At 44.4% G+C, this 13,971-nt stretch overlaps 1 protein-coding gene across 5 annotated transcripts in view; it reads left to right on the top strand.

The window, feature by feature from the left end:
• LYPLAL1 (lysophospholipase like 1) overlaps positions 1 to 10,610 on the top strand; it is a 42,281-nt gene extending 31,671 nt beyond the window's left edge. For all 5 annotated transcript variants that reach the window (XM_025202585.1, XM_025202581.1, XM_025202584.1 and 2 more), the window contains 2 exons: positions 8,397 to 8,512; positions 9,257 to 10,610. In XM_025202585.1, coding sequence (XP_025058370.1) covers positions 8,397 to 8,512; positions 9,257 to 9,496 — 356 coding nt within the window. In that variant the 3' untranslated portion in view covers positions 9,497 to 10,610. The remainder of the gene's footprint in view (positions 1 to 8,396; positions 8,513 to 9,256) is intronic.
• Positions 10,611 to 13,971: the final 3,361 nt, after the last annotated feature.

Below are 13,971 nucleotides of genomic sequence, written 5' to 3'. Positions count from 1 at the left end.
ACGTGGGGCTGCCTGTGCCTCCTCCAGACAGCCCCGTGTGGGCTGCAAGTGCCTGCAGCAGGGAGCGCCAGCCATGGGGCAGGCAAGGGGCCACTTTTCCCCGGGCTCAACACCAGCTTCTCCCTGCCAGCAAGCAGGGGGTCAGGCCTGTGCACTGCCCCCTGCCTGTACCGCGGGGCTGGGGGGCACTGGGTGTGAGTGGGCGGGGAGCCAGCGGGAGCACGGGTCCCAAGATGGTGACCAGGGGATGGGGCACCTGTCAAGGGGGTGTGCTACCCATGCAGCCCTCGACAGCCTGCGAGAACTGGGTAAGCGTCCCTCCGCCGGAAATAATTGCCCGTCCCTGGACTAGCTAATACCAGCAAACTTGTCTTAGTGTAGGCTAGTCCTTATATTCAGTTTAACCAAATTTACAAGTGTGGACAGCTGATCAGTGAAAGCAGATCCTTACCCTGCTATGGAGCCTCACTGAAGTAAATAGATACAGAGGTCTGTGACTGTCTTACAGGAATGGTCAGCTATATTTTTCAGGTATCTGACAGATCACTGAATTACCTCAGAGCAGGACTCTCATCCTCAAAAATGCTTACAAAAACAGGTTAAATCCTAACTGTTATAAGGATGATGTCTAGGTAATAGCTGGATTGATGTTTCTGGCTTGATTCAGTTAATCTGCTTTCCTGCCAGGGTCTTTTAAAAATGATACTACTTTACAAAAATTTTTTACTATCAAGGGAAAATGTGGCAAAACTTCTGAGTTCCCCTGTGAAATAATACAATGACAAAACCCATCACTTTTAAAATAAAAATTCAAAACTTATACGTCTTAACTGTTCCTGAATAGATGTCACATAGCCTGAATGCTTTATCTGGAGAGAAACCTGGACAGAAAATTTATTCATGTTCCAGATTTGTAAGAAGAGAAAGTGGCTGGTTACTAAAAGGAAGTTGCCTTTATTCTTGTAAAGATATTAAGAAATTACTGAACAGCAAACTGAGTAAAAGGAACTGTAGTGTATAAAAATGGTACATTTCTGTGTTCTCCTGTGCAGTGGTAGTATGTAATTCTGCTTTACAAAAGATAAGGCAGATATATGCCCTGGGTGACTCGCTCAAATTTTTAAAAAAGTTAAATATTTCAAAAGGAGGCATAACAAGCAAGGAGTTTTTATATAAGGAGAATTTAATATAAATAGGTGTTATTCCATTAATATCAATCTTCATTAGTATTAAAATTTATGCACTGAAATATTTAATATTTTATTTCTATTTATTTGAAAGAAGGCAATAAAGAACATATTAAATCTCTTTGAAGATCATGTATTTGGAAATGTTGGTCTTGCAGTTGCCATTTAACAAACAGAAATCATATGGGTCCTATGAGAGGGCAGAAAGATGGACAGACCTTTTTAAAAGGAGATTAACTATGGAAAAACAAACAGTAAATTAGATCCAAGTATATAATTCATTACAAGCGTAAAATGGGGAAACAGTTTATGACTGTGTGTGTTGAAACGTATTTTGGAACCCAGAGGTACTTTTCTTGTCATTTTATGCTAGTGTGATTACATGCAGAATTTTATGTTAATTTCTGGTCACTTCATAACCAGGAATATTGACAAATTGGATATGGATATCTGTAAGTAAGTAAGGCCCTTAATCATTTTGTGTGTGTGTGTGTGTGTGTGTATATATATATATATATATATATATATAAAATGTATACTAAATGATTAATGGTCTTACTATATATATACAAATTGGTGGGAATTCATGGAAGACAGACTGACCACTGAGGAATGATTTTAAATCTGAATATATACTGAACATATTTCTCTCTCTCTCTCTCAAATGTATGCTAAATGATTAAGGGTCTTGTGTGTGTGTATATCTTACTTATATATCTATATAAGACCCTAATTATTTAGTATGCATTATATATAGAGAGAGTGTAAATATGTTCAGTATATATTCAGATTTAAAATCATTCCTCAGTAGTCAGTCTGTCTTCCATGAGTTCCCACCAAGTTGTCAATATTCCTGGTTATTATTTATATTCCTGGTTAGTGTGTGTGTATGTTTATTGTGTGTATGTAATATTTAACGGTCTTACAAATTCACCTCACTTCCTTAAAATGATGATTTCAGCTCCACTCTACTGTAAATCAGTGATTTAGTAGAACATTTTTCAGTCTCTGATTTCTGTAAAGCAGAAAAGCATCAGAGAGAGAAAATTTGGGGTCTTCCATTGTGTAGTCTGCATGTTGGAGAAAGAGGTATTTACTCCTGCATGTAGTAAAACAAACCCAGAAAACTGAACATTTCAAAGTGAGAAGCGGGAGATCAAATACAATAGGGGTTGCCAGCATTCTGGCCTGTGTTCAAGGCACCTCTAAGAGAAGTGTTAGATAAAGAGTCCTTTGTTCTGAATAACAAAACTAACCATTCTTTCTGAGACCAAACATTGTTTGAGTGAAAAATAGTAGGTTATGAATAATGCAAATAAATGAATACAGCTGAAACATGATAGTAAGCAAATGTATAGATTCTTGGATATGAATGTACAGCTGAGTGACAGATTTTGCTACACATAATGCACCCAGTTCACATTTCACAGGCATTTAAATTGGGAGTAACATTGTTGAAATCAATAGGTTTAAGTGGAATTAAGCCTGGATCTTACTTTTATATAAACATTTTATTATGAAGGATCTGAAAGCCCTCTATAAACTGTACATGCAGGAATTTCTTTACCTGCCACAGAAACATGGCAGCTGTTTTCAGAATGCTTATCTTCATCAGGAGGGAATAAAATATTTGTGAAGAGTGCACCCCACGGTAGGGAGTTACCTTATATGTACCTCAGCCTGGGTTAAATCTCATGCTTTTAATGTGGTTGCCACACATGTCAAGATCAACCTCAGTTCAGATTCTTTATTTTGACAGTGAGGATGTTAAATGTTCTAACTGAAGCCAGTTGAAGTCTCATCTGACTATGTTGACGATGAGCAATTTATGCCATTGAGTCCTGCAAGTTCATATTATTGTCATAGCCTGATATTCTTTTTCACTGCCAGCTGCTAATCTTCAGTGACGATGCACATGAATGACAGAACTATCACAGAAACAGGTTTTAGCTCCATTAAAGTGATAGTCCAGTGCTTTCATTTTTCATGTCCTTGTGAGACAAAGTATTTAGCAGAATTCAGATTCATTGGAATCTCACAGTCCATGCCATGAGCCCTTTTGCTATGGCCTCAAGCTTGCAACCTCTGGGCTGTCAACTGTGCGTCTTAGCGCCAGTCTGATACTAACTTTGAAGAAAAAAGCCTTGCTGATTTGAGGCCCATACACCTGGATTTAAGCTTGTGAGTATCCTACTGATTTAGTGGGATTACCAGCATGCTTAGAGTTAGGGCATATGGTTAAGTACTTAGCTTTATCAGGGGCACAGGGGAGTATAGTGCTGTTTGATCAATGTTCTTGACATACAGCAGAAGCCATTAGAAGGCAAACATTTACTAGCTCTTAAGCATTAACTGCAGATACCTCTAGTTGAAAGTGTAAAGAAAAAATGGTAGTACTTTCAGATTACTTCTTTGTGGAATCTACTGGTAAGTGCTATTTTTTTCAATGGTAGCAATTATAATTAGTGGGTATATGAGGGGGTAGAGGTTAGGGGCATCAGCAGTCTTGAGTAAAGTCTCTTTACTTTCCATCTATCTAAAATTAAAGCATCCCTTTAAACCTCATCTTGATGAATATCAAAACAGAATATGGTAGGTATTGCCAGAAGCATTATATATTCCATACTGTTATTCCTTATATTGAGTTCATTGGTAAGTAAGCTAGTGTGTACTTATCCTATGCATTTTGTATATGTTTTATACAATAGAGTTTTCTTTTTGTAATGTTACTGTGTACATTTTGTCTTTGCTTCATTTTAATATTTTGAGCCCTTTTAAAAATTCCTTCATTGAACATGTCTTTTGTATTATGTCAAATTTAGATTGAAATAGTCTTTTTGTAATCATACTACTTTGCCTCCAGCTATAAATACTCATGTAAATCACAGCTTGTGCAGCATTTTCTATACAGAATTTATCCAGAAGCTATTGTGGTATCAAATGATAAATTGCAGGTTTTCTCCTGAAAACCCAGTTCAAGGAACTAGCTGTTTGTATTACATTTTCTCATAGTAGTATGAGCCACATGAAAGTACCATTACCTAATTTTCTTATACACAGAAAGTGACTACATTGTCAAAGACTGCTTGTGAGTAGTTGCAGATAACATTGCCAGATTGTGACTAACCAGGTGCAACATGTTAGATTAAATCATTTACAAACTAGTAATGAGTTTTCAATGCACACCTATTTAAAAATGTTTAAAACGCAGAAAAATGTGCTTAACATTATATATAGGCAATATGTATGCATGTGTATGACGTGAGTATTTATACCTGTGTGTGTGTAAACATAAAATAATCTCTTGGAAAATAAAACACTTTATGACTTGGTAATAGTATCAGTCACAATTGTCAGGAGGAATGAAAGAGAGGTTGTATCTCGTTATTGAGAATAAAGCATATTTTGACCAAAGGCATCTTCCTGTGCGAATTTTACGTAATTGTAACATTATAGTGAATTCCCAGGGGGGGGGCTTTTCCCCCCCCCCCCCCGTCTCCTACTGTGAAGCTGTATTTTAAAATCGTGGGATTCTCTTTAATCTTCTTGTGAATTTTCTGTAATGCCTTTGCACTATATCAGTGGTTGGCAGCCTTTTCAGGCTGCAGGCTGCAATGACTAAGCTCAGATCAGAGGTGGGCATGCACTGGGAGTCACCACTTTCAGCACAGAAACCTCCCTGCCCTCTGCCTCCCCCACTGTTAAATGTAATTGAAGCTCCCCATTGCTGAAAGTTGCCAGAGCCCCACCTCTGTGAACTATAGGTTTGGTCCCTGCATTATATCATTGTGTTTGATGCACAGATATATGCATCAAGGGAAACTTGGTACTGGGAAAGGACAAAACAGTATCTGCATTGACATTATGCTCATGGGTCTCAGGTGGGATGAGATCTTAGTGCATTTTTAAATTGAAGCTAAAGTTTCCCCATATTTGTTCATTTATGGTGTATTAGCCATTTCTTTCTTCTTGCCAGCATCTGACTTTTCTGAGGTAGCACAGATTCTGTGGATTCCTGTTAAAATCCTCATGCTTTGCCTACCTGTGCTTTTCCTTCTAGTGGAGTGGTAATGGATCGGTTCAGTAAACAGCATACAGTCCTGACTAAACAGCCATTCCAACTTTTAAGTCTCCACAGTCATTGGAAATGAAATCAAACACAATACTGTGCCAAAATTAAATGGTACTATATTTCCTCTCTCCCTCTTTCCTTCCCTCTCCTTAGTGTGAGAATTTCTTACTTAGCATCAGTTAACTGCTCAGTGCAAGCCAAGGGCATTTCTGCTAAGAGTGTTGTTACATGTTACCTTTCCCAAGTCAGGGCTCTTAAGGTGGGAGTGTTCATACAATAAGATAGGAAAAGATGGGTTCTAAGAGAGTTCTTAAGAGAGAACCCTCTTACAGTGAGGATTCTCTCTATCTTGACTTGGGCAAGTCATGTTGCAGTAACATTAGACTGCTCCAAGGGGCCAATATGAGTTTGGAGCAGTCCTGGATGCCTTCCTGGTCTGGAATGACAGTAGGAGAGCCAGCAGCCAGGAAAGTCCTAATGGTAAGACTTTCCCCCCTTACCATCTGTGTGCTCAGAGTCGCATCCCCTTCACTTCTGCTCCCATTCTGGGCTCATCCCTGCCCCCAGGACTCCCCTCTCTCTCACTCCCAGGCCTTGGGGCTCACTCTCAGTTCCCAGCTCATCTGTGGGTGCTGGTGCTGTCTCAGGGGCAAGCCAACCTCCGATCCTGCTCCAAGGGGAGTAGGCAGGGAGGGGGAATGCCACCAACCTCTGAAGTCACTTGCTGGGCTGAGCCCAGCCTTCAAATAAGAAGCTGGGGGTGATCCCAAGAGGCGGGGGAGGAGGGGACGGTGAGGTTGAGTGCCAGGGGATGAAGGGTGCTACTGGAGAACTATGAGCTTGGTGGCTTCTAGCCACATCCCTGCTTCCAGCCCTCCATTGGCAAGTCTGAGCAGTACAGATCAGAGAGGGTATTAACCCTTAACATGCAACTGCTTGGACAACGTTCTAACTTTAATGCCACCTAAGTTTAGCAGGTCCTAACTGTAATGTAACAATACCCTGAGTGCATGCTAATACTAATCTAATTAAACATCGGTAGTTCTAACCACCATCTGTCAGCTTCCACCTGCCCTGGATGAGATTTCTAGGAAGGACAACCAAAATGATAAGAGGCATGGAACAGGAGGGGCTCAAAAGGCTAGGACTCTACAGTTGGAAAAGGAGAAGGGTGGGAGGAACACATGATAGAGTTCTAAAAAATCATAAAGGGTGTGGACCATGGGCAGGGAGCTAGTGAACCCCAGGTCCCCAGAATACCAGAACTAGGGGGCACCCACTGCAATTAGTAGGAGGCAGTTTTAAACCTAACAGCGAAAGTACTTTATCCTATATCTAGTTAACTTGTGGGATTCATTGCCACAGGAAATGGTAGAAGCAGGTAGCATAGACAGGTTCAAACAGAGTAGACAAATTAATGGATAGCTGTATTGTTGAACAGAATAGTTGAATGTTTCCTCTGGCATCTCTAAATGAATATTGGTGGATGCAAAGGAGGGCAATGAATAGGAAACTGGCTTGCAGGCTGAATCCAGGCCATGGAGCTCCCCACAGATCCAGAAAGTTGGTGGTAAAGGGAGTCGTAGTAGTGTTAATTGCCATGGCTTCCATGTGGGGCCAGGCCAACCCACCAAATTGCACTTGTGGACTAATCCTGCATGCCAGCCCCATCCTGGATCAGGCCCACAGATCAAACCTGCCCATAGGATTGAACCCACAGACCAGCCTTGTGTTATTTATCTGGCCCAAGGGGCCAGAAGGTTGTACACCACTAGTCTAAAATCCTGTTCCTAACCAACAAGTGTAGGTCACTTACAAGTTGCCACACACAACTTTTTTTTTAACTCGGGTCCCACACCAGGGTTGATCTGCTGCATCCGGGAAGAGGAGGCAGAGGTCTAGGTCTGTGGTGATGACCCTAGAGAAAGCTCATGGTCTGAAGGGCTGTCCCCAAAAGAATTGTGACAGTTCCCCTCACCCTTAGCTTAGAACTGCTAAGTAGCAGGAGTGACAGGGATTCCTCTGATGTGGAGGACACCCAGGACTCATTAGCAGAGGAAGGCTCCAAAGACTCATTCCTTTCCATCAGGCGAACGCAGGGAAAAGCTGCACGGCTGCCCAAAATGTAGGAAGAGCTTTGGCCACCCCTCTCTCCTGGCCTGGCACAAGTGCAGCAACACAGGGAGGGGGTCATAGCACTGTCCCCAGTGTGAAAAGGTCTTCAGGCATGCCCTGCACCAAGTGACAGAAAGAAACTCCTATCCCTTCCCCTTAGTACATGCTACTGTGGGGAGGGGATGGGGACAGTGCACAAGAGGGGAAATTACGGGACAGAAGGGAAGGGATGGTAGGGGGATTTAGGGGGACAAGTGCTGGGGTGGATGGCAAAGGGTGTTTCTGGACTGGGGTGCAGGAGGCTTTTTATAAGCTATTCTGTTCTCTTACTGTAAGCCATGAGATTTCATTGGGTAAGGCAGCATATTCATCAAATTTTAAAAAATAAAAACGAGACCTATTTATCTTTCTCAAAAGACAGACTAAGGATTAAGTGGGTACAGAAAACATTTGGTTCTCTCACTCTTCAGAGGTAGGGATGTCTTTACAACAGGGATGTGGTACATCAGTGAAGCAGCTTGCCTCTTTTACACCTCTCTTATACCTGTGCAAAGTCAGGAGATCGGGTGCATGATGTAGTGATCAGGGAGTATTGCTTGGCTGCATATGTTAGGTGCTTGATTGTTCTAAAGTAGAAAACAAATCACCAGAGGAGACTACTGCTGACTTGTCCCCATCATGGAATTCTTGACATTATCTGGAGGGCGTGCAGTTACAGTGTCCGAACAGCTGTCAAAATGTTGAATAAAATAGTAGAGTTGTGGTTTATTTCCCATCTTCTCCCAAAAATGAATTGTAAGCGGTTTTCAAACTGTCCAGATTCTTGAATAGAACCTCACTTTGCTTTAGGGATGTAATTGGTGTGTGTGCGTAGTGTATGTATGTATGTGTTCGCATTTTATTCTTGTTACACACACAATGATAATGCAAATATCTTTTAAAAAGCTAAAGCCAAAAATCAAACCACACGCTAGATTAGCAAAATGCAGCTAAATGTAACCCTTTTTTTGCTTGTGTTCTAGGTGGTTTTTCAATGGGGGGTTGCATGGCAATGCATCTAGCCTATAGGTACCATCAAGATGTGGCTGGAGTCTTTGCTCTTTCCAGTTTTCTCAATAAGACATCTCTTATTTACCAGGTGAGTGTGTGGCATGCTTTCCTCTGGCTCTTCCCCTCCCCCGCCCCCAAATACTTTTTAGACTGACTATAAATTCCATCTAAAAAAAAAAAAGGTCCAGTAATTATGGCATAACAAAGCACAGAATATTCCTGACTGGGTGGAATTAGCACTAGTGGGTCCCTAATTCACAGGATATGCCCTGATTTGAGAACATTAATAAGCAAAATCTCAGGGAATAAAGGTGTGAAATGCCCTAACCTTAGACATGGCCTGGGTGCACTTCTGAGACATCCCAGGGTGCTCTCACAGCTTTAGTGCGACGGTGTAGTCAACAGAGCTAATAGCATACTGGAATTCATTAGCCAATGTGTCACAGGCACAGGTGAGAAAGTGATACTTCCTCTCTACTTGGTGCTGGTGAGACCCCAGCTGGAGTACTGTATCCGGTCTGGGTGCTGCACTTCAAAAAAGGTGTGGAGAATCTTGAAAGGGTCCAGAGAAAGGCCACCAGAATGATTAAGGGCCTGGAGGACAAACCTTATGACAGACCTTTTTTAAAAATACCTGGTAAATTATAATAGTCATAGACTCTATCCTGCTGTCACTTGAGTCAGCATGCCTTTTGATGTTACTTGAAGCAGGACCAGGCCTTGTATGTAAACTTTGCTATTTATCATTTTAGTACATTGGCATTTCATGTGTAATTGTTCTGCTAATTGTTTGCTTGTTCTAAAAATCTGTATCTTTTGCTTCCTTCTCCAGGCTTTACGCAAAAATGAAAGTATTCTTCCTGAGTTATTTCAGTGCCATGGAACTGTTGATGAATTAGTGCTCTACTCGTGGGGTGAAGAGACCAACAAAACATTAAAATCATTGGGAGTAACAGCCTCATTTCTCAGTTTTCCAAATCTTTATCATGAATTAAAGAAAGATGAGCTGGAAGAACTGAGAACTTGGATCTTAAAAAAATTGCCTGAGGAGATAATGAAAACAAATAAATGAAGATACACTTTGCATCATCTTTTTTTTTCTTTTTAAGGCTACGTTCAGTCGGACCAACTCATATTTCCTAGTTATAAATACAGCTGTATATGAACCCTGGTATATTCCCAGGGTCCATACATCCTGAGCAGCTTGATGTTAAATTATTAATCTTGTATATCTTTATTATCAATACTAAAAATATGGAAGACTATATTATGTGGAAAATGTTAACTGTATTAAAATAATTTTTAAAATAGCCCATCTTCATCATGTTAATATGTATCCCTTAAATATACTTGATCCTTTTCGGTTCTGTGTTCTTATATTTTAGGAAAGAAGACCAACAGCCTGAGTTGGTGGATAGAAGTTGCTTAGTGTAGCTAGATGCTTTCAAGCATGCACGATCGGTTGGGATATACCCTAGGGCAGCAGTTCCCAAACTCTGACAGATTGTGCACCACCAGTTCAAAACAATACAACCTTAAGTGCTACCAGAAAACTTTTCAGATCAACCTTAAGTACCACCAGCAAATATTTGTCATATAAAGTAATTATAATAAAGCTGTTAATGCGCACTGCTGACAGTTGTCTGTGTACCACTAGTGGTATGCTTACTGCAGATTAGGAACCGCTGCCCTAGGGTAATGAAGGAATTAGCTGAAGTAATTTCAGTGCCATTGGCTATATTTTCTTAGAACTGGAAATCTGCTGAGGTTGTGGATGATTGGAAAAGGGCCAAATATAGTACCTATCTTTAAGAAAGGGAAGAAGGAGGATCTGAGGAATTGCAGACCTGCAAGTCTGACCTTGACATCTGGAAAAATGGAGCAGGGCCTCAAGAAAACTATTTTGAAGCACCTAAAAAAGAACCTGTGGAATATTGCAAAGCACCTGGAGGTGAGCAAAGTGATCAGCAAGGATCCTGGTTTTCTCTGTTTAAATATCGCACATTCTCTGATAAAAATGGCAAATTCTCTGATTAAAACCCCTAAAGTCTGCATTTTTCCATGGTTGACATGAAGCACCACTATGTATATAGGTAGCAGTTGAACACAATATTTTATTGATATATTTACAATTTTAAAACAATTTGGAAGCCTACCAGTGCCTCAATCATTATAATAAAATAAATTCTAAATACTTATATATTTTGGTGTTTGATTTTGTTTTTTTATCATGGAAAATCAGAGCTGCCTCTGCCCCTTTGCTCACCAGGATTCAGGTCCAGCTGTGGCTCCCCCCCGCCCCTTCCTGCTCTGTGGTGCTGAGCAGCCCTGATCATGCTGGTGCCCTGCCCATGCCATTGCCCCTCACTCCCAAGTCACAGCCCCCTGGCTCTGCTGGTACCCTTCACTCCAAGCCCACAGCCCCCTGCCAGTGCCCTTCACTCCTGACGCACTGCCATCCGGCCCTGCTGGTGCCCCTCTCTTCCAACCCACATCCCCCTGGCTCTTGTGTCCCTCACTCCTGACCCCCAGCCGCCCCAGCCTGCTGGTGCCCCTCCTGACCTGCAGCTCCCTGGCCCTGTTAGTGCCCCCTCATTTCCCACCCACAGCCCCCTGCCCCCTCTAGCCCTGCCAGAGGGAAATTCCAGCTACCAAGGATACAGGGCCAGGGACCCATTTCAACAGCCCCCTGCTGCCCCCAGCAACACTTGATCCCCAGCTGCCACCTTTGGGAGGCAGAAGCTGCTGCAACCAATGTGAAGCACAGGGCCCAGCTCCCTCAACCCCTGCAGGTGGCATGGTTGGAGTGGAGCCTGTGGTGTGGGCAGATGCAAGCTGGCAACTGTGGGCTTTGGACTCCCTACCATGCTGTCCTCCCTCTGAGGACCTCCGCAGCCTAACGGGAGAGACCCAGTGCAGGAGAGCAAAGCAGGGCAGGGAGGGGAGGCTTGGTGCTACTGCCAGGAGTCCCCTGCCAGCCCAGCACCAAGGGGAGGCACAGTTCTGTGCCAACACACATGCTGCTGCCAGGAGAGCAGGGGAGGCCTTGTCATGGCAGCATGGAGCTCCTGGAAGCAGCACCAATTCTCCCCACCCTGCTCTGTCTTGCTGCACCAGGTCCTCCCACCACTGGGCCACAAAGGCCCTGGGGTGAAGGGCAGCTGGGTGGGGAGACATAAGCCTGCAGCCGTCAGCCCCTATCTGCCCCCTCCCTGTGCACAAGTCTGGGGGGCATATGCCCCATATGATCTGCCCCCCAAGGATTGTGCACTGTAGTGGGGAGCCTGCCCCACTGCCACCCCCCAGATGCACTGCCTGTGGCTCCACCCCACTCCCTTCCTGGGCCCTACAGCTGCACATTCCTGCCCCAGACCCAGGCACCACCCCAGCTGGGTAGCACTCCCAACCCCAGCCCTACCAATCTCCTTCCCTCCCTTACTATGGGGGCCTCAATTCTCCCATCCCCCCAGACTTACCTGCAGGGAGCTGTCAGAGCTGCTGTCCAGGCTGCCTGGCTGCCACGTGAATGTGTGTGCACACATGCACATGGTGCCCCCTGCCTGATCAGCCTCCTGCTCCCTCCAGCCCCTAGCAGGCTAAAACTCTGCTGGCCTGCAAGAGGAAACTTGCATTTTCCTATGTTTTTCTCCCTTAAAGGAGAAATTCTGCATTTTTTTCCTTAAAAAGTGAAAATCCATGTTTTTCTGCATTTTCCCATGGCAAACAGAAAACTTGCATCCCTGGTGATCAGGAACAGCCAGCATGGATTCATCAAGAGCAAGTCATGCCTGGCCAGCCTGTTCTCCTATGATAAGGTAACAGGCTCTGGGTGGATGTGGGTGAAAGGGGAGTGGAAGCAGCAGATGTGATATACCTTGCCTTTAGGAAGGCTTTTGACATGGTCTCTCACAACATTCTCATTAACAAGCTGAGAAAAAAGCAAACTAGCTGGAATTTCTGTAAGATGGATACACCACTGGTTAGATCATCCCGTTGGATGAGTAGTCATTAAATGAGGTTCCCCAGGGGTCTGTCTTGGTTCCAGTATTGTTTAACATCTTCATTAATGGTTTGGATCAGTGGTACTCAACCTACAGCTCATAGCCAGATCCGGCCTATAGAGCCATTGTATCTGGCCTGGTGCTTGGAAAGAGCCTGGAAGAGAGAGACGACAATGATTAGGGGCCTGGGAAGCAAGGTGTGGCAGTGTACCTTTGGTGCCTGCCACTTTAAGGACTGAAGCAGGCAGCCAGCAGGTGCATGTTGAGGGCAGTCATTGTCAAACAAAGGCCAGCCAGGCAGAGTCAGCAGTTAGCTGCTTGCAGCCAAGGGAGCAGCAACATCCAGTTCCCTTGTGTCATGGAACACCTTGGAGGTAAGATGAAGCTATGGGTACAGAGGAGGCCTCATTGGTCCTGGATGTGACCTGAAACTGTACCCTGCCAGGATAGAGAGGCCTGGTGGGACAGCCAGTGGCATGGCAGCCCCACTTACATACCAGGACCGTGAACCTCCCTGGTGTAAGGTGGGTCAGGGCACCTAAACCCCAGCCCCAACCCTCGAGTGGGTTACTAAGAGGGAGGAGTGGGGGTAGGCATGGGTGCAACCACCTGAGCCTGCAGGGGTCGCAAGACCCTGGATGCCCCAGAGATTAGGCAGTTGTGTGGCCTCAGAGAGGGGGTAGTTGTGTGGCCCTGAGATAGCAGGGGTGTAGGTGGGCCCACCCAGAGTAGGGTGCATCTTCACTACCTGAACAACTGGGCATAATACAGGGTTGAGTAGGTCTGAAGGGATGGTCTGAAGGGCAGCCACAGGGGGTGTGCTAAGTATGACTGAAGGACTGCCAGAAGGGCAGCACACAGGCCAACCCCCACAAGATCACAGTGTTGTGTATAAGAAGTCCAGTGAAGGGCTAGGGCAAATTTGGCCCTCCATTTGGTGAATTGGCTGGTACTACCCAGGTGAGGGTTGTGGGAAAGGCCCAAAAGACAGCATGTTGCCAGCCAAGGTGTGATTCAGATAAGCCTGATGGCCAGAAGGGTCACTCCAGGAGTGAGCAAGGCAGAGTGGAGGGGGCGCAGTATGGTGCAGCGAGCAAGAGACCCTGTGAGGGGGGCGTGGAGTGCGAGAGGCCCCAGTGAGAGGCGGGTGGTATGAGTGTGTGTGTGTGTAGGGTCTGGCGGAGGACTAGGTTTGGTCTGACTTGACCTGGGAGTATGAGAACATCTTGGATGCTATCTGTGAGGCATGGGCCATGGGGTAGGGAAGGTATGGAGCTGTGGACAGCGCCCCCGGCATCCGGGCATGTAATGGGCAGCCTCCCACATTTACCACCAGTTTATTGTAATAGTAAAGTTGTGGCAGGAGAAACTGGGCAGACTGCTCTATGTAGACAGGCGGGCAGACCGACTTGAGACTCGGCCCCAAGCTTGCCCCCATCACACAAGGCTTACGAGAAAAGTCTGAAAGAACTAGGATTGTTTAGTCTGAAGAAAAGACGATTGATGGGAGGATTTGATAAGACTCTTCAAATACCTGAAGGGCGAT

This window comes from Alligator sinensis, unplaced genomic scaffold (genome assembly GCF_000455745.1).
Source record: "Alligator sinensis unplaced genomic scaffold, ASM45574v1 scaffold178_1, whole genome shotgun sequence".
In the NCBI taxonomy this organism is placed as follows: Eukaryota; Metazoa; Chordata; order Crocodylia; family Alligatoridae; genus Alligator; species Alligator sinensis.
This window is presented reverse-complemented; position numbering and strand designations above follow the sequence as displayed.